At 47.8% G+C, this 19,367-nt stretch overlaps 1 protein-coding gene across 5 annotated transcripts in view; it reads left to right on the top strand.

The window, feature by feature from the left end:
* The window catches only part of ttc29 (tetratricopeptide repeat domain 29), a 666,158-nt gene that overhangs the window by 256,554 nt on the left and 390,237 nt on the right, over positions 1 to 19,367 (top strand). For all 5 annotated transcript variants that reach the window (XM_038791952.1, XM_038791953.1, XM_038791951.1 and 2 more), the window contains one exon: positions 797 to 882. In XM_038791952.1, the coding sequence (XP_038647880.1) occupies positions 797 to 882 (86 nt within the window). The remainder of the gene's footprint in view (positions 1 to 796; positions 883 to 19,367) is intronic.

Below are 19,367 nucleotides of genomic sequence, written 5' to 3'. Positions count from 1 at the left end.
AAGAAGAGCAGAGCCAGAGCTGGTGAAAATACAACTGCTCCCACCATGTGACCCCCCACTGTGTTTTTTCTGATGCAATTCTTTCATTTTGCCTTGCAAGTTTGCAAACTGTATAGCTTGCACTCATGTGAAACCTGCAAAATTACACATATGTCGAGGTCCCAAGCCAAAAGGAGCTTCCATAGTTCTTAAAAATTGCATTTGTTCTCGCACATTCCAAGATATAAGTTGTCCCTATTTAAATCTATATTCAAGACCTTTTCTACATTGATGCTACAAATAAGTTCTGGTATAGTAGTGTACTAGAAACATGTTAATCTACCTGGATATTCTGATTTGTTTTTACGAGCCTTGTATTTTCTCACAGTGCCTTGGAATCCTTTGTCTGCATCCTGCAGACAAAGGATAAGGTAGATAGGCAATGAACCTATTCTGAGACCTTGACATACCTCTCTATTGCTGTGGCAACATGCATTCATGCTTCATTATGCTGTACTGCCCTGCCACCTGTTGACTTCATTAATATATATTTGGCTGGATAGAATGGTTGATCTTGCTACAGTACTACAATAAAATAGATGTTTCAGTGCTTTGAATTTCTAGCCATTTGTTGTTGAAGTAAAACAAAAATTAATGAACTGTCACTTATTCGCCACAGTACATTTGTAGTAAATCATTACAAACCTGTTGTTTAAATGCATTTGATTTCAAACCAAACCAAACCAAATTGTGGATATAGAATTTTTAGAATTGTATGATTAACTGAGTACATATTTAAAATAATTGTTTCCACCAGGGGGCGATAAGAAGATGGAACTCGCAGCTCTGTATCGTGTGGCTTTAGGTTACCTTAGTTCTGGAGATCCAGACATAGCTATCGGTGTAAGTATGATGTTCATGTTTAATCGTTTGTTTTTTCTATGTTGTTTTGATTCAATGCATGAACCACTTTGAATGGTGAACTGGTTTTGATACTTTGGAAACATTACTGTGTAATCCCAACATGTACCCTCGCCAACTTGATGATTACAATCTTTATGTGTTTCCTGGCTTTTTAATACAGGCACAAAACAAGTAAGTCATTAAAGGAATGTGAAAGTGTGACAAACATAGAGTGTGGAAAATAAAGAGTAGAAAAAAGAGACAGAGGAAATGAGAAATCTACAGAAAGAGTGAAGGCAAAAATTAAAGCATAAGAAATAAGCAATTAGAGATAGAGAAAGTCGAATCCATAAAAAGAAAGAAAGATAAACATGATGGAAAACAAATAGAAAAACAGGGAGAGAGACAGAAAAGATTAGTGAGGAAGAAAAGCAGAGGAGGTTTCAGGAAGACAAACAAAACACGGTATTATTTTTGTCTGAACAATAGAGTAAGGGACCAATTACTACATCAAAACATGTTTTCATGCTTTTTAAAATTTCCCATTCAATAAAGTATCAGTAGCAAATACTAAGATCAAATACATTTCTTAAATCACATTTTATTTAGTTTCTAATTTATAAAAAATATCGCTTTTTCGTTTATTTGAGAATAACTCAACAATGGGGGAAAAATGTATTTTCTTAGTAAAGAATTTAAGGTTAAAGATCAGCATTGTATACATATTATGGAGCAAGAAAATTTCCTCCACCTAAAATGGTGTTCATGTGCAACTATTTTTGATCATCTCTTCTTATCAGAAAGATAAAACTAGGAACCGACCTGTCAGTATTAGTATGCTCCATTTTGTTATTTTATTACAATCTTGCTAAAATTGTATTGCCCAGAGTTGCTCATGTACATTTAACAAATAATCAAAGTATAGATAAAAGCTAACTGATTTCTGTCAATGTGGTTAAAATAAATATAAGCTAATGTTTGTTTTACTTTTTAAGAGCCATTGCATACAATTTACATTTATGTTTTATTACGTTTTATTATCTCTCCATCTGAGTGGAGCTCAGATGTATACAGGCCTCAGATCATAGTTTCTCCCTCCCTTAGGACGCCTGCTTATCATTATACTGAGCTTGCTAGCTTTCTGCTTTGCCTTGTGGTAATATGCTGTTCATTGCCAGGACAAGCCTCAGAGACATGCTAAAGAGGTCCTGCCACACAGCTCAAGACTCCTGGGGTCTGTGCTCTGGGGTCTCAGTGGTTGTTTCCCAGCTTTTCCATCAGAGTTTTCATCTCCTTTATCCTGTTGTAGTGTGCCACCTCAGGCTCTCTTTCTACGGAAGACTATCACTGGGATCTAACAGCAACAGCTGCTGTAAAAGACAACAATTTCCTCCCACTGTTACCTCATTAGTGTTTGCTCATTCAAGTACAAATAAACTTATGGCTACTCTTGGACATCTGGGAAGGAACATTTATTTAAAATACATACCTATGAACATAATGCTTAGAGTACTTTAGTTCACAGTTTGCTTAAAATTATGGTATGCAATTTGAGGTTTGTTTTTTAATTATTGTAATATTTCTCTGTTATGAACCATTATTTTGATTTGTAGCCAAAAGCATTAAATCAGATAGCAATATGCCTGTGCTATTAAATCCATTATTTAACTCCATTCAAACCAACTACCTGACATATAAAAATGTCTGTAATTAACCCCATAATTTGCATCTGACAAACAAAAAATAATAGGAAACATCTCACCATTTCAGCTACATAAAAATATTTACATTTTTACATTTAGCTTTGTTCTATCCTGAACATTTGTGTTAGGTACTTAATTTCAATAGTTGAGTAACTTTTATTGTTCCGATATTTCATAGCATCAGCTGTATTGAATTACACTTACAGGATTAAACAATTATAAACTTTTGGCAGCTGCAGATCAAAAGCTATGCTACATGAGCTAATATTTAATTGTTTGTTCTATAGTTAGTTAACTTATTACATCGTCCTAAGGAATGACCTTTTATGATACATTTGACTTTTTGCTACATTAATTGACAAGGACATTATTTCACCAGAAACAAGCTGAGAAAACCAAATATTTAAAACGCAACAATGTCAGTTATGTCAGGAGGAACAAAATACACCACAAAAAACTAAATGGGGGAAAAAGAGAAACATGTTGAAAAATATTTAGAACTATAGAGGGAACATGTACTGTTGAGACAGATGTCATAACCATTAGGCTGAATTCTACTATGACATGTATTTGTGTAATAGTTGCTTCTTTTTAATGTTGAATATAATAAACCTAGTTTAACAAGTCGCAAAGATAACACAGCATGCTGTTTGATGTTTGAATTCAGGTTTTCAGAAATAAAAAAAGTATTTTAAGAGTTTATTTACTATGCTAATGATAATAGTTGTTTTGTGTGAGGTCTTCTCAATTCTGAAAATCTCAACGCAATAATTATAAATGAACTGACTTCAAAATAAATTATTATGCAACACTTGGTTGTATCCTTTTAAAAAAAAATTAAAGTACCCAATTCATTTTTTCCAATTAAGGGGCAATTTAGGATGGCCAATCCACCTACCCTGCACATCTTTGTGTTGTAGGGGCGAAACCCACGCAAACGCGGGGAAAATGTGCAAACTCCACACGGACAGTGACCAGGGCCGGGTTCGAACCCGGTTCCTCGGCGCCGTGAGGTAGCAATGCTAACCACGGCACCACCATGCTGCCCTTATTTGGCTGTATCCTAATAAAGGTTTTAAAAAATGATTTGCCAATTATTTTCAGGTTGAAAGCTTTTCAAACAGAGTAGGTTTTCAGAAGATGTCCAAGGTATTTAATTCTAGTATATAATGTGCTCAAAAAATATGATTTTTCAATTCTTCATGAAAAATTCTATCAGCATTAAAAAAGATTTTTGATATGTTAGAATAAAGGTATTCGCTAATGTTCAGCCTTAGATGTAGGTACTTTATAGTGCTGAAGCATGCACATGCATATACTATGATTCAGAGTCTTGGGAGGATACTGGAACTTGACAACCAGGTATATTGCCGTCGACATAGCTGTGAGATAAAAGTAAGGCAGACATCTGGACCAGAGCACTATTTTCAAAAGACGGCTCTGAACATTTTATGCACTTGCAATCACCGGTCTCTTGCTTTGCAGCTCTGTCATTTTCTCCTGGGCCTGCAATACTCCTTGTATCATTCATGTTCCCTGGGACTCACTTTTCCTCCATGTCATCGTGGCCCTCCATGCCAAAAAAAGAACATCCAAGAATCTCCAAATTAAGTGCTGTACACCCATTCCCATTACTTGTGTTGCTGTTTGATTCATATATGTCAAAGCACTGCATTCAGCAGCACACTGGCTTGTTTTGTCAATAACCATTTATTTGTTGCTGAATAGCAGCAGCCATTACATCTGACCTCCCTGTTTCATCAATTATGGATAGATTATTGGATATGAACATCTGCAAAAGCTTACAGTTAGAACCACCTTCTGTTTAGGATTAGATAAACTCTGGCTTTTTTGTCAGATCAAATTCTTGAGGAATTTAAGGAACAGAAAACTCATCAGCAGGCACTTACAATTGTTTGAAGCCACTGCTGTGCAGTACTGACTGCTTAAAGTTTGTTTATTTAACCTTATTATGTGCTCTAGTGTGTAGCATTTCCATTAAAATCAACTCTAGCACATAAGGCACTGAATTGTAACAATCGGACTATTGCATCTTGTATGGCAAAAAAAACTAATTGGTAACAAAATGAAATACACATTAACTTGTGAGTTGAAGTTTGAGAAAGTCACCCTACTCACTTCCACGTCAACTCACCTTTTGGATCAGACAAAACTACCTTCTGAAAACAAACAGCATTTTCACCTAATTCTCAATTTTCACAGCTCTCCCTCCTATGATACATGTCCATGTTTTTCTTTAAATATTTTTAATGGAATTTTGCAGTTTTTACATAGTCTTGAGAGTCTGGAACTAAGGGGAAAAGTCCAAGAAAAAGGGTTGGCTATTTCAGACGAAGAAGAAAATTTTGGAGTTATTTATCAGAGGGCTGTGGATACTCAGATATTGCGTAAATTCAAGGCTGAGATTCATAGATTTTCAGACTCAAAGGGAATTAAGGTTATATGGAGATTGGGTGGGAAAGTATTGAGTTGAGATTGAAGGCAAGCTATGGTCTTGTGCCAGAACAAGGTTAGGGAGGGCACGGTAGCACAGTGGTTAGCACAGTTGCATCACAGCTCCAGGGTCCCAGGTTCAATTCCCAGCTTCGGTCACTGTCTGTGCGGAGTTTGCACTTTCGCCCCGTGTCTGCGTGGGTTTCCCCTGGGTGCCTCGGTTTCCTCCCATAGTTCAAAGATGTGCAGGTTAGGTGGATTGGCCATGCTAAATTGCCCTTAGTTCCGAAAAGGTTGGGTTGGATTACAGGGATATGGTGGAGGTGTGGGCTTACGTAGGGTGCTCTTTCCAAGTGCCGGTACAGACTCGATGGGCCGAATGGCCTCCTTCTGCACTGTAAATTCTAATACTCTATGATCATTGTGTATTTGCATATGTATAGTTCCTCCCCCCCCTTCTCCTCACATCCTCCTGCCAGGTAGCCCCCCCCCCCCACCCTCTCTCTCCCCCCCCCCACCCCTGTTTAGGTGTTCCCTTGGCGTTTTTGTCTATTTTCATTTTGGTAGGGTTTTAATTGCTTGCTTGTGCCGACCCTGGCAGGACCCTAGGTCCTGTGACTGGTTCTGTTTGTTTGTACACATGTGCATGGTAATGACTAAACATGGCAGAGAAAAAATAACAGACGCGATCTATCGGCCACACTGCGCCCAAAAAGCAGCATGCTGCGGTGCAATGTGGCCGGTAAATGACAGTGGATCTCCGCTCCCGGGATCCACCCGGCTCGCCAAGCCTCACGAGATCTAACATGATTTTGCGAGAAGTCACAGTGTGAAGCCCGCCCATTGTGGGCAGGATATTTTTTGCCAAACCTGTATATTATAGTGAGACAGCTAGTTTCACTTTAATATGCAGTTCCCTGAGGCAACCAAAGCATTGGAATCTGTCCCCTTTGCCTTAGAGACCTTGGGTGAGCACCATTCAGTACTGGTCTCCACAAATGGGGACCAGACACGACCACACTCGTGGGGGTCTCCCAGGTGATTGGAGACCCCCAGGTGCATGTCTTCTGGGCAGGGTGGTATACTGGCACTGCTGGTGCCACCTTGGCCCCCTGGCACTACCAGTACCACCTGAGTACCAGCCTGGCACTGCCAAGGTGTCTGGGTGGCACTGCCAGCTGATAGCAGCACTGCCAGGGTCCCAAGCTGGCATTTATTGCGTGGCAGTGATGGGGTAGGGGGTGCTGTGAGGGGGGACCCGGCCATCTGGGCACCCCCTCACAGTGAGCTGGGGGGGGGGGGGGGTCTGTTCGGGGGTCAAGTCGGGGGCTTGAGTGATCGGGATGCCATTTTAAAATGGCGTCCCAAACTCTCCCTGCACTGAGAGGTTTCAGTGATCGGGGCTCCTCAGTGCAAGAAACAGCACTAAATGCGGCCTCAGCCGCGCGTCCTCTACTGAGGCCCCGTATTTAACCCGAATCACATTAGATAGCATTGTGTTTCTCGGGCTGCGAGCGCCGAGAAACACGCAGCGAAGCACACTTGTTATGGGACTCAGTTCCCATTTGGTTAAATTGCACCCATGTTGCTATGAGTCTTTATGGGTGCAAGATAATATTAAGAGGTTAAAAAGTACAGGAATGACACCAGGAACTTTAATTATGAGAGGATGTAAGTGATATTGGAGCTCTTTACATTATGTAGAAATGCATAGAAATGATAATAAACGAGCCAGACATCCCCCCAAATGCCATTATTACTGGTCCACGTTTTTGTACCCTGGTGAGGTCTCCTAGGTGTGGCCGATGAATCTTGGGCCCCGGAAGAATCTGGCGGACACAAATTTAAACAAGCCATTTAAATATGCATACCTGAATCTCGCCCACGAAGGGCGAGATCCACTTCACGACACTTCGCGAGATTCCATTGAATCTCGCAAAGCATTTTGAGCGCCATGAATCTCGTGTCTCACACCTCCCATCTAGTCCTCTTCCCATCCACAGTTCTGCCTCTATCTCATACCCCCTCTATGGTCCTTCCCATCCAGGTGCCCCCTCTCACATCCCCTTCCACCCCAGTAATGCTTCCGTGTCACTTCTCCCTGCTGGTCGTGCCAAGCCTTGGTGCAGCATGTACTCAAAAGGACGTGCAAATTGTTTTCTAAAGTTGTAAACCAGAATGTCCTAATTAGCCATTTACAGGTACTTAATTTGGAGGGGAAGCATGATTTTAGCAAATTAACCTATTAATAAGGCTTAATGAGATGTTAATGAATCAAATATGGGTCGGGATTCTCCGACCCCCTGCCGGGTCGGAGAATCGCCCAGGGCCAGCGTCAATCCCGCCCCCGCCTTGTCCCGAATTCTCCGCCCTCCGAGATTCGGCGGGGGCGGGAATCGCGCTGCGCCGGTCGGCGGGCCCCCCCACGGCGATTGCCCGGCCCGCGATGGGCCGAGGTCCCGCCGCTGACAGGCCTCTCCCGCCGGCATGGATTAAACCACCTACCTGACCGGCGGGATTGGCGGCGTGGGCGGGCGCCGGGGTCCTGGGGGGGTGCGCGGGGCGATCTGGCCCTCGGGGGTGCCCCCACGGTGGCCTGGCCCGTGATCAGGGCCCACCGATCGCCAGGCGGGCCTGTGCCGTGGGGGCAGTCTTTTTCTTTTGCCTTCGCCATGGTATTCACCAAGGTGGAGGCGGAAGAGACCCCCTCCCCTGTGCATGCGCCGGTATGTCGTCAGCAGCCGCTGACGCTCCAGCGCATGCGCGGACTTACACCGGCCGGCGAAGTCCTTTCAGCCCCGGCTGGCATGGCGCCAAAGGTTGTTCACGCCAGCCTGTGGAGTGGGAAATACTCCGGCGCGGGCCTAGCCCCTCAATGTGAGGGCGTGGCCCCTAAAGGTGCGGAGTCTCCGCACCTTTGGGGTGGCCCGACGCCGGAGTTGTTCACGCCACTCCAACACGCCGGGACCCCCTGCCCCGCCGGGTAGGGGAGAATCCCAGCCATGGTTCCCAATGTTGCATAGCAGGCAAATTGACCCACCTTTGACTCATCTTGAAAGCCGGGAGAGCAAAATTCCAAACCAATTTTCCACTGGCAGGAAACGTGGGTGGGATTTTCTGATCCTAGGGCTAAGTATTAACTCCGTTGTAGACCCGGAGCGTTTTACGCCGGCGTCAACAGGCCCCTAGGAGCAGCGATCCTGCGCAGCATAGGGGGCCAGCATGGCACTGGAGGGCCTCGCGCTGCTCCAGCTGCCGATACCGGCGTCAGAACGGGTGTCGCGGGTCTGCGCATGCGTGCTACGGCCGACGCAAATTTGCGCATGCGCATGGGTTGCCTTCTCCGTGCCGGCCCCGACGCTACTGGGGCCCTGGCGCGGAGGAACATAGGCTCCCACCAGGATAAGCCTGCCCGCTGATCGGTAGGCCCCGATCGCAGGCGAGGCCACCGTGGAGGCCCCCCCACCCCGGGTCGGATCCCCCCTCTCCCCCACCAGGCCGCCCCCCCCGCAACATGAACGTCGAGGATTGCCGGGCAGAGGGCACCAGCGGGACTCAGCCTATCTCGGCGAGCACTCGGCCCATCCTGCGCGAAGAATCACCGGGGGGCCCCGACCGGCACCGCGCCGATCGGGCAATGATTCTCCGGTCACCAGAGAATCAGCGGACCGAAGTCAGGGCGGCGTCGCATGAATTGCCCCCCCCCCCCCGCCCCGGCAATTCTCCGACCCGGCGCGGAGTCGCAGAATCCCGCCCTTGACTTTTTTCATTCATGCCAAATTAAGTGTTTCAGCCCACCAGCATTCCTGCTGCTGGTGGAAACATAAGATTCTGCCCTATGTTTGCCAACCTGGTGACTTGTAAGGCTCCTGTAAGGCTTTCCTCCCATTTCATGGCCTTAGAGTCACAGAATATACAGTGCAGAAGGAGGCCATTTGGCCCATTGAGTCTATATAGGCCCTTGGAAAGGGCACCCTACTTAAACCTACACCTCCACCATATCTCCGTAACCCAGTAACTACGCCTCACCTTTAGACACTAAGGGGCAATTTAGTATGGCCAATCCACCTGACCTGCACATCTTTGGACTGTGAGAAGAAACCAGAGCACCCGGAGGAAACCTACGCAGACACAGGGAGAAAATGCAAACTCCACACAGATAGTCGAGGCCGGAATTGAACCCGAGATCCTGGAACTGTGAGGCAGCAGTGTTAACCCCTACAGGAGCTGCCATAACTCAATGGATGACTGCCATGACATCCTCAGCCTTCTTTGACATTGCCTTTCTGACATTTGCAGGTAGTTAGTCCACGTGTAGCATATTTGATTATGTGCCATTTCTTGACATTGCACTGGCCTCTGCCTGCCAGCATTCTGAGCTGGCTGACCATCTGCTGCTGCCCTTATTCTCCTTCTGGTCATTGCCATGCCTGGCCCTGAGCCATCCTCTGCCTGGTAAACTGCCCTCCACGGCCGAAGCATCAAAAGCATTGGGTGCACAATGTCTGTTTGAAGTGAAAGGCAGGTCAGCAAAGATCTGGTCAGCATAGTCTATTTGGCTGTCCTTTCTGACTTGATATCTGTGGACCAATGGGAAGCCCACTAACCTTTGACCATACCCTGGCCTCCACTAACCCGACCGTGACTAACTCTCTCCTCCACCTGTTCTCTGGCCACCTCATCCTGCTGTTTGAGCCAAGTACCTGGACATTCCCACGCTGACACTGTATCATCTACATCTACAAACCCATCAGCCTGCACTCTCCCCCAGTCATCTTTGATCTTCACTCCATCAATTTAACCGCACATTCTGTGACTCTCGAGCCACCTACCCTTAATCAAGAGCTTCCCCTGTTGCCGTTATCCCCCCCCCGGCACCATTATGCAGCCCCACGGCACCCTGAACCTGCTCCATCACCATCAACCTGCCAACCCGGTAACCTAGACCCTTCCTCTATTACCATTGACCTGTCTTCACTTACCATCAACTCTCCAATCTCACTGTTAGCCTGTCTTTAATCATCCTTGATCGCCTCTCTCATGTATGAGCTGCCTTCGGTAGAAATTGACCTTTCTTCCGTCGCCCAGCTCCCTCCCTCTGTTCCCCAGACTCTTCCTAGGGCTGTCACAACATGACCCCTCCTATGGGCAGACATTTTTAAACAACTATCACCTGACCCTTCCGCAGACAGATATGTCTCAACCTCCCTAGACAGGCACTACCTGACCCTTGCACAGACAACCATACCCCAATCTCTCTCGACATCGTCACCCAAACAGATGGTGGTGTTTCCATGCATCTGCTGCCCATATCCTTCAAGTTGGTAGAGCTTCGCGTTTGGAAAGTACTGTTGAAGAAGCTTTGGTGAGTTGCTACAGTGCATTTTGTAGATGATACATACTACTGCTGCTCTGTCAGTGGTGGATTGGAGTGAATGTTCAAGGTGGTGGTTGGGCTGCCAATAATTATTTTTTAAACTCCATGCTCTGAAACTCTGAAATAGGTCATGCAGATGACACCTCAGAAGTTAACTTTTTTTAAATTGTACATGTTAAAAGTGGAGAACTCCAGTGCTGTCAACGTTTTGCACATTACTTGAGTTTGAGTACCAGCAGGTTTTGTGCATTTTTATTCCAGCCTTACCATTTCAAAAGTCCATAATGTCGCAGTTAGGTTTGTCTTATTAGAAGATGACTTGATCGCGTAACGATTTGATCTGGTTGCCACAATTGAAAATAAAATTTACCAATACAATTGTAGTTAGAGCTGTTACACACTTTAATGAATGCAGGATCAAAATTACATTTAAAAATATGAGCTTACTAAGCATATGTGGGTTTGGACCAATGACTTTCATATATAAAGGATATTTATTCCAAATTTAACAACAAAAATTAAACTATTTTCTCCTGTATCTTGAAAGAGGAACTAAATTTGCAAGGATAATTTTCATTCACAAAATTAGATCATCCTTGAGGCTACATATTGGTAAATGTCACTGAGGTGGAATGCCATAAGAATTGTGGTCATATATATAAGTGTTGACCATGAATGTTTGTCTCAGTGTGTTTGATTAATTGGATATGAAGCTCTTTCATGTGGGGCATAAATTGTACTATTAAAAATGAAGATTGTTAAAAATGAATTAATATTAGAATATATACAGAAAATCTATACCACTGCATTCACCATTTATGTCGCATAATGTTCTAAATAATTCTTTTCTTGGAAAATATCACAATGAAAGAATCTTTTCTAATACTGGTATATAAAAATGAACCCCAGACGGATGTAGAATTCTCTCTGTGTATGTAGTGAGTACGTACGTATGTTGCATTACTGGCCCCAGCTGGCCCAGAGCCCAATGCAGGACTTATTGAAATCATTTATTAATGCAAATCTCTGTCCCTCAAACTGAAATAGCATTCATTGTAGGCCACATGAGGCCTCTTTAACCATTTCTGGTGATGCACAGTTCACTCTTGTTCACGACTGTTCCTATGATGTGTAAAACCACAATGAAAATTTAGTGCTGCAATTGGTATATTATAATTCATTATAAAGGTTACATCTTCCGAGTGACACAGTAAAATGTTTAGCAGTTAAAATTGTAAAATGCCAATAACAAAATATTAAGATTTATCCCGAGACCAATAGATAATTTAAGGACTATTGGAATAAAAATACTGTTAAACTACATAACAGAAATAATCTAGCAATTGCTCAAACTTCAATTTTGTTCTCGACACTCAAGGACAGTAGAGGGTATTTAAAAGAAGTGCAATGACCTGAAGAGACAAGCCAAAGATAAGCTGGGTTGGTTGTCAGGAGTGCCAGAGCTACAGGTTGAAAAGCATCAGTGTAGCAGCGGCCCTTCTCCAGGGAGGAACAGATTGTCTGATCAATAAACTCTGAAGTCATTGGTGTGGATAAATATAGCCAGATGGATTTGCATCTATAGGCCAGTAGAAGATTAAGCAAACAACCATGACAGTCATTTTCAGAATGAATCTTTTTACTTTTGTTCTGCCTATCTAACTTATTCATTGGCACTACATGATGTTTTACACAGTGTATAAATATTTAAAACTGTTTCTGCAAAGTAGGAATGCCAAGTTACAGCAACATAATTCTTCCTTCACTGACAATGATAAAAATTCCCTGGATTTGTGGAAGATTCCATTTGATTGGAAAATTACAGATGCAATTCTTTCATTCAAAAAGAGAGGGAGACAGAAATCAGGAAATTAAAGCTGAGTTAGCTTAACATCTGCCTTTTGGAAAATGTTAGAAGCTATTATGAAGGGCGTTATAGAAGTGCATTTGGGAAAAATCAAGGTAATCAAAGAGCAGTAATGCAGTTTGCTAAAAGGGAAATCACGTTTAGAAATAATATGTGCTTTAGATAAAGGGGAATCAGAGGATGTCCTATACTTAGATTTCCGGAAGGTATTTGATAAAGTGTCTTGTCAACGATTATTGTTGAAAATAAAAGCTCATAGTGTATGGGGTACCATAGTGGCATGGATAGAAAGTTGGCTAGTCAACAGAAGGTAATTTTCTTGTTGGCAAGATGTAAAGAGTGTTGTGTCACAAGAAATCAGCTCTGGGGCCTCAACGCTTTACAATTTATTTCAATAACTTAGATGAATCATTTCACGATCCACCTGGCCCACTCCCGATGTTCTGGAAATGGCGAAGAATATCAAAATGGCGAGAATATCATTAACCCTAATTTATATCAATTTCAATCTCATTGAAGTCAAAAGCAGCAGCCTCCCGGGAGTTACCCAACTCCCAAACGGAAAGTCACACAGGCATCTGATGCACGATCAATTGCACAAAAGACTCAGATTGGTACAACTGTGGCTTTATTACAGTCAGATGCGTGGCCTCCTGCTGCAGCTGGCAAAATGGCTGATCAGGAGGAGGTCACGCATATTTATATGGCTCCTTGTGGGTGGAGCTAGCCAGCAGGGGCTACCGGCAAACCTGTAGTGCAGGTCCTACCGTACATCCCCTAATACAGGTGCACAGCGGTTCACCACATTCACCCCCTGTTAAAAATGAGTCCGGCGGGGGTGGCGTGGAACTATATACAGATTTACAAATAATTTACAGTGGGGAGGTGAACAAAATATGTCCGTTTTGGTAGTCCGGTGCCCGTCAGAGGTTAAGTCGGTCCAATGGTTTGACGGTTCGCTGAGAGCGACGTAACTGTGGTGGCGATGTCGGTGCTGCCGTCACCGACATCGGTGCTGGCGGTGTTGGTGCTGGCAGTAGTTCGGATGACTCCGGGAGCGTGCCGAAATCTTCCTCGTCCTCTAGCGTGGACAGGGGAAGGAGGGATGGACCTGGTGGGACTAATGTTGGGAGTGCCGGGGAAGGGGAGGGTGGCGCGTGGGTGGGGAAGTGTGTGGGTGTGGAACCTGAGGGAGCCAGGTCCCTGAGTGAGACCGTATCCTGGCAGCCGTCGGGGAACTCCACATCGGCATACTGGGGGTTGGCATGAAGCAAGTGTACCCTGTCCACCAAGGGGTCTGCCTTGTGGAGTCGGACATGCCTACGTAAAAGGACCGGTCCTCGAGCTTCGAGCCAAGTCGGGAGAGACACCCCGGATGTGGACTTCCTGGGGAAGGTAAAAACACGTTCATGGGGTGTGTTATTTGTGGTGGCGCGCAGTAGAGACCGTATGGAGTGTAGTGCATCAGGGAGGACCTGCTGCCAGCGAGAGGCTGGGAGGTTTCTGGACCATAGGGCCAGCTGGACGGCCCTCCAAACCGTCCCATTCTCCCTCTCTACCTGCCCGTTTCCCTGGGGGTTGTAGCTGGTCGTCCTGCTGGAGGCGATACCCCTGCTGAGCAGGAACTGACGCAGCTCATCGCTCATGAATGAAGATCCCCTGTCACTGTGGATGTAGTCGGGGAAACCGAACAGAGCGAAGATGGTGTTGAGGGGATTGATGACGGTGGCAGACGTCATATCGGGGCATGGGATGGCGAAGGGGAACCTGGAGAATTCATCGACCACACTGCGGATATATGTGTTGCGGTCGGTAGAGGGGAGGGGCCTTTTGAAATCCACGCTGGGGCGTTCAAAGGGGCGGGATGCTTTCAGCAGGCGCGCGCGGTCCGGCCGATAGAAGTGCGGCTTGCACTCCGCACAGACCTGGCAGTCTCTGGTGACTGTCCGTACGTCCTCGACGGAGTAGGGCAGATTGCGGGCTTTGATGAGGTGGTACAATCGAGTGACCCCTGGGTGACAAAGGCTGTCGTGCAGGGCCCGGAGTTGGTCTACTTATGCGCTGGCACATGTACCTCGGGAGAGGGCGTCTGGGGGCTCGTTGAGCTTGCCGGGTCGAAACAAAATCTCATAATTATAGGTGGAGAGCTCGATTCTCCACCGCAAGATTTTATCATTTTTGATCTTGCCCCGCTGCGTGTTGTTGAACATGAAGGCTACCGACCGTTGGTCAGTGAGGAGGATGAATCTCCTGCCGGCCAGAAAATGCCTCCAGTGCCGCACCGCTTCAACGATAGCCTGGGCCTCTTTTTCAACGGATGAGTGCCGAATTTCAGAGGCATGAAGGGTGCGGGAAAAGAATGCCACAGGTCTGCCTGCCTGGTTTAGAGTGGCGGCGAGGGCGACATCTGAAGCGTCGCTTTCTACTTGAAAGGGCAGTGTCTCATCTACTGCGTGCATCCGGCCTTGGCTATGTCTGCTCTAATACGGGTGAATGCATGTTGTGCCTCAGCTGTGAGGGGAAATTGGGTGGACTGTATGAGTGGGCGGGCTTTGTCCGCGTAGTTTGGGACCCACTGGGCGTAGTTGGAAAAGAACCCAAGGCAGCGTTTGAGGGCCTTGGGGCAGTGAGTGGGGGAGGGGGAACTCCATGAGGGGCCGCATGCGGTTGGGATCAGGCCCCAGGAGTCCGTTTTGGACTACATAGCCGAGGATGGCTAGACGGGTTGTGCAGAACACACACTTCTCCTTGTATGTAAGATTGAGGAGAGGTTGGCGTTGTGGTCCTGCTGGTCATGGCCGCAGATGGTGACGTTGTCCAGGTACGGAAACGTGGCCCGCACACCGTACCGGTCAACCATTCAGCCCATCTCCCTTTGGAAGACCGAGACCCCATTAGTGACGCCGAAGGGAAGCCTAAGAAATTGATAGAGCTGACCGTCCGCCTCGAAGGCAGTGTATGGACGGTCCGATTTACGGATGGAGAGCTGGTGGTAGGCGGATTTCAGGTCAATTTTTGAGAGGACCCGGTACTGTGCAATTTGATTGACCATATCAGATATGCGTGGGAGGGGGTACGTGTCGAGCTGCGTGTACCGATTGATGGTCTGGCTGTAGTCCACGACCATTCTGTGTTTCTCCCCAGTTTTAACCACTACCACTTGGGCTCTCCAGGGGCTATTGCTGGCCTCGATAATACCCTCCCGAAGCAGCCGCTGGACCCCGGACATGATGAAGGCCTTGTCCTGGGCGCTGTACAGTCTGCTCCTGGTGGCGATGGGCTTGCAATCCGCAGTTAGATTGGCAAAGAGGGAGGGGGGGTCAACCTTGAGGGTTGTGAGGCCACAAACGGTGAGTGGAGGTAGGGGCCCGCCGAATTTGAGGGTGAGGCTCTGGAGTTTACACTAAAAATCCAGACCCAGCAATAGTGCAGCGCAGAGGTTGGGGAGGACGTAGAGGCGGAAACCACTGAATTCTATGCCCTGGACAGTAAGATTGACCACACAGATCCCTCGGACCGAGACAGAGTGGGATCCGGAGGCCAGGGAGATCCGTTGGTTGGCGGGGTGGACCGCAAGGGAGCAGCGCCTTACCGTGTCTGGGTGAATTAAGCTTTCGGTGCTCCCGGAGTCCAGCAGGCAAGAGGTCGCGTGGCCGTTGAATTTCACTGTCGTCGAAGCGGTGGCCAGGTTGTGAGGTCGGGACTGGTCCAGTGTCATCGAAGCGAGCTGTGGGTGGTCATCCAAGGATTCAGATGGGGAGCGTCGGCGACCCGGGTCCAGCGTTCCAGTCCCGTGGGGAGACAAAATGGCGGCATCCGGAGGACCTGTTGGGAACAAGATGGCGGCATCCATGGAGCGCACGTTGTGGAGGCGGGGCAAGATGGCGACGTCCATGGAGTGCACGTTGTGGGGGCGGGGCAAGATGGCAGCGCCCACGGGTCGCACGTGGACCTGGGGGGAGAAGATGGCGCCCACTGGTCGCACGTGGCCCCGGGAGGAGAAGATGGCGGCGCCCATTTTGCGTTCGGCTGGGGGGAGTGGGCGATTGCGGGTGCGATAGCAGCGACTGCGTGGGCCTGGCACACAGCTGCGAAGTGGCCCTTTTTACCGCAGGATTTGCAAGTGGCAGTGCGGGCTGGGCATCATTGGCGAGGGTGCTTCTGCTGGCTGCAGAAGTAGCAGCGGGGACCCCCAGGGTACGTGGCGTGGCGGGCGGCACAGGCGTATTGATTAGATGGGGCCCCAGCCGGGGGGGGTCGTTTGCGGGGTCCAGGAGGGGTGGGCCGCGTGGCGAGAGGGGTAGGCCTGGACGTTTCGAGATGAGACTGTCATGGAGAGCGCTAAAGTTTTCGTCTCCGTTAGGTTGAGCGTGGCCCCTTCCAGCAGTCGTTTTCGGATGGGGTCTGACGCAATCCCCGTTACGAATGCGTCACGCATGAGGAGATTGGAATGTTCAGTGGCCATGATGGCCTGACAGTCACAGTCCCGTACGAGTGGAATAAGAGCCCGCCAGAAGTCTTCGTTTGACTCACCAGGTAGTTGTACGCGAGTGGCGAGTACGTGCCTTGTGAAGAGTGTGTTTGTCTTCTGAGCGTAGTTCTCTTTTAGGAGTGCCATCGCTTCCGCGTAACTCGGGACGTCTTGGATCAACGGGAACACGCTCAACCTGGAGTATAGAACTTGGATCTTCTGAGCTTCCATCGGCGTGGGGGTCGCAGCGTTGATGTAGGCCTCAAAACAAGTCAGCCAGTGATTAATGTCCTTTCTGGCGTCTGGCGAGTGAGGATCCAGCTGCAGGCGATCTGGTTTAATCCTGATGTCCATAATGTAGAAAAATCTGACTGTAATAAATTGATGCACGATCAATTGCACGAAAGACTCAGATTGGTACAACTGTGACTTTATTACAGTCAGATGGGTGGCCTCCTGCCGCAGCTGGCGAAATGGCTGATCAGGAGGAGGTCACGCATATTTATACGGCTCCTTGTGGGCGGAGCTAGCCGGCAGGGGCTACCGGCGAACCTGTAGTGCAGTTCCTACCTTACAACCACTAATACAGGTGCACAGTGGTTCACCACAGCATCCTTCTCAAAAATGTGGAGCTGGCGCAATGCTTTCTGAGGGGAACTGAGGAGGTGAGTTGCCATATCCAGCATGCAGCTCAAGGGCACCGGAGCTTCTGCCCCAGTGCTCTTGGGAGGTGGAGAACCCTCAGGGGGATTAGTCTTGGTCAGGGGACTGATGTGTTCTAGATCGGGGTCGCCCCAGTAGGGGGGCGGGAACGGTGAGGGGCTTTGCACCTGTGAGGCTTTCAAGTCATCTTTAAATATTGTGGCGACCCATTACAGGTGCAACCACAGCTGCAGCCTGTCTGTTGTACGAAACTCCTGTGGAACAGAACCCTGCTGAACCTTCTCTCCTGAAAGTCAATTCCACCCCTTTTGACTGTGATCAGCCTCTAGCTTCACAGCTGAAGGCTATTTCAAATGAGGAATTAGCCTTGTTAGTTGTGATAATACTTGCCGCTCCGGAACTGTCAAATGCCTCCTCGAATGCACATGTGCCATGTCTCAGAGGGTAATTTGTGCACTACAATACCAACAACTTTGATACCTGAACAATGTGCCTGTACTCTTGGAGCATGAGCACCATAGAGGTAGCTGCCAACAATCAAACATTAAAGAACAGGGCTTCACCACAGAGGATCTTCTGTTCTGGGCAGCGGTCTAAGGTCTAGGATCTCCTGATGTGGCCAGAAGTGTGTGTGCAGAGCAAGGTTTGCCAGCACAACTGGTTCACTGGACAGCACTTGGAGAGAAGGCGGGACAGCCATGCGAAGCGTGTGGGGGATTTGAGGATCCCGGGATGGAAGCCCCAACTGATTGTCGGTCTCTTGTCTTCTCTAATTCCTTCCAGATAAAACTATGTTGCTGGTGCCGATCCCACGGAGACTGCCCTCGCATTGCTTATGGCAGCCGAGGCAGGCAGACGCCGTAGAAGGCAGCAACAACAACACAGGCTGGAGGCGCCATGCCATGTGCAGGGGGCCGCCACACAACCTGAGGATCTGGCCGCCCATCAGGCTGAGGAGGAACACAGACAGTTTGTTGGTCATTCCTTGAGCTGACAGACACCGTATGCCGCAGAAGACCCCATCTTAGCATAGAGACAGTGCAGTACCTGTACCAGATCCTCATGAACAAGGCACCCTGTGGCGGAGGAGCACACCCACTCCCAGTAGCCGTGAAGGTCACTGCAACCCTAAACTTCGATGCCACCGGGTCATTCCAGGGCTCGAGCGGGGGTCTGTGTGGCAGTAATCCGTTCACAGATGTATCTGGGAGCTGACGGATGCTCTGTATGCCTAGGCATCAGACTATATCACCTTCAACCTGGACCACGCACACCAAGATGCCCGGGCTGCAGGGTTTTCTGCCATTGCCGGGATGCCCCAGGTCCAGGAGGTGATCAATGGTCTGCATGGTGCCTGCGAGCCCTGGGGCATCAGGGAGTGCCCTATGTTAATAGGAAGGGGTTCCACTCCCTGAATGCTCAGATCGTGTGCAACCACCACCTCAGAATCATGCATTTGTCTGCCCAATACCCTGGGAGCGTGTATGGAAGCGACAGGGGGTGTACTGTGGTGCCCTGCAGTACACCCCCAGAGGGTCTTCCACTTTGTGGTGGTCTGCTGTGCCCTCCACATTCTGGCACAGTACTGGGATTACATGCTGGAGCAGGAGAAGGAGACAGAGGAACATGTGGCCTCGTCTTAGAAGAAGATTGATCAGGAGGAGAATGAGCCCAAGGAGGAGCCAGAGGATGAAGGACAAGGTGTGGCGAGGGACCAACATGCCCCCATTCACAACCACTCTGTTGCCCTCTCTAAGGGTATGTAAGATACAAAAGTTCGAGGTCACATACCAACCGACTCAGGAACCGCTTCTTCCCTGCTACCATCTGACTTTTCCTTGTATTCAATTGATCTTTTCTCCACACCCTAGCTATGGCTGTAACATTACATCCTGCAATCTCTGCTTCCTTCCTATGTACAGTATGCGTTGTCTGTATAGCATGCAAGAA

This window comes from Scyliorhinus canicula, chromosome 3 (genome assembly GCF_902713615.1).
Source record: "Scyliorhinus canicula chromosome 3, sScyCan1.1, whole genome shotgun sequence".
In the NCBI taxonomy this organism is placed as follows: domain Eukaryota; kingdom Metazoa; phylum Chordata; class Chondrichthyes; order Carcharhiniformes; family Scyliorhinidae; genus Scyliorhinus; species Scyliorhinus canicula.
The sequence above is the reverse complement of the archived record's forward strand: the minus strand, read 5'-3'. Positions and strand labels throughout refer to the sequence as shown.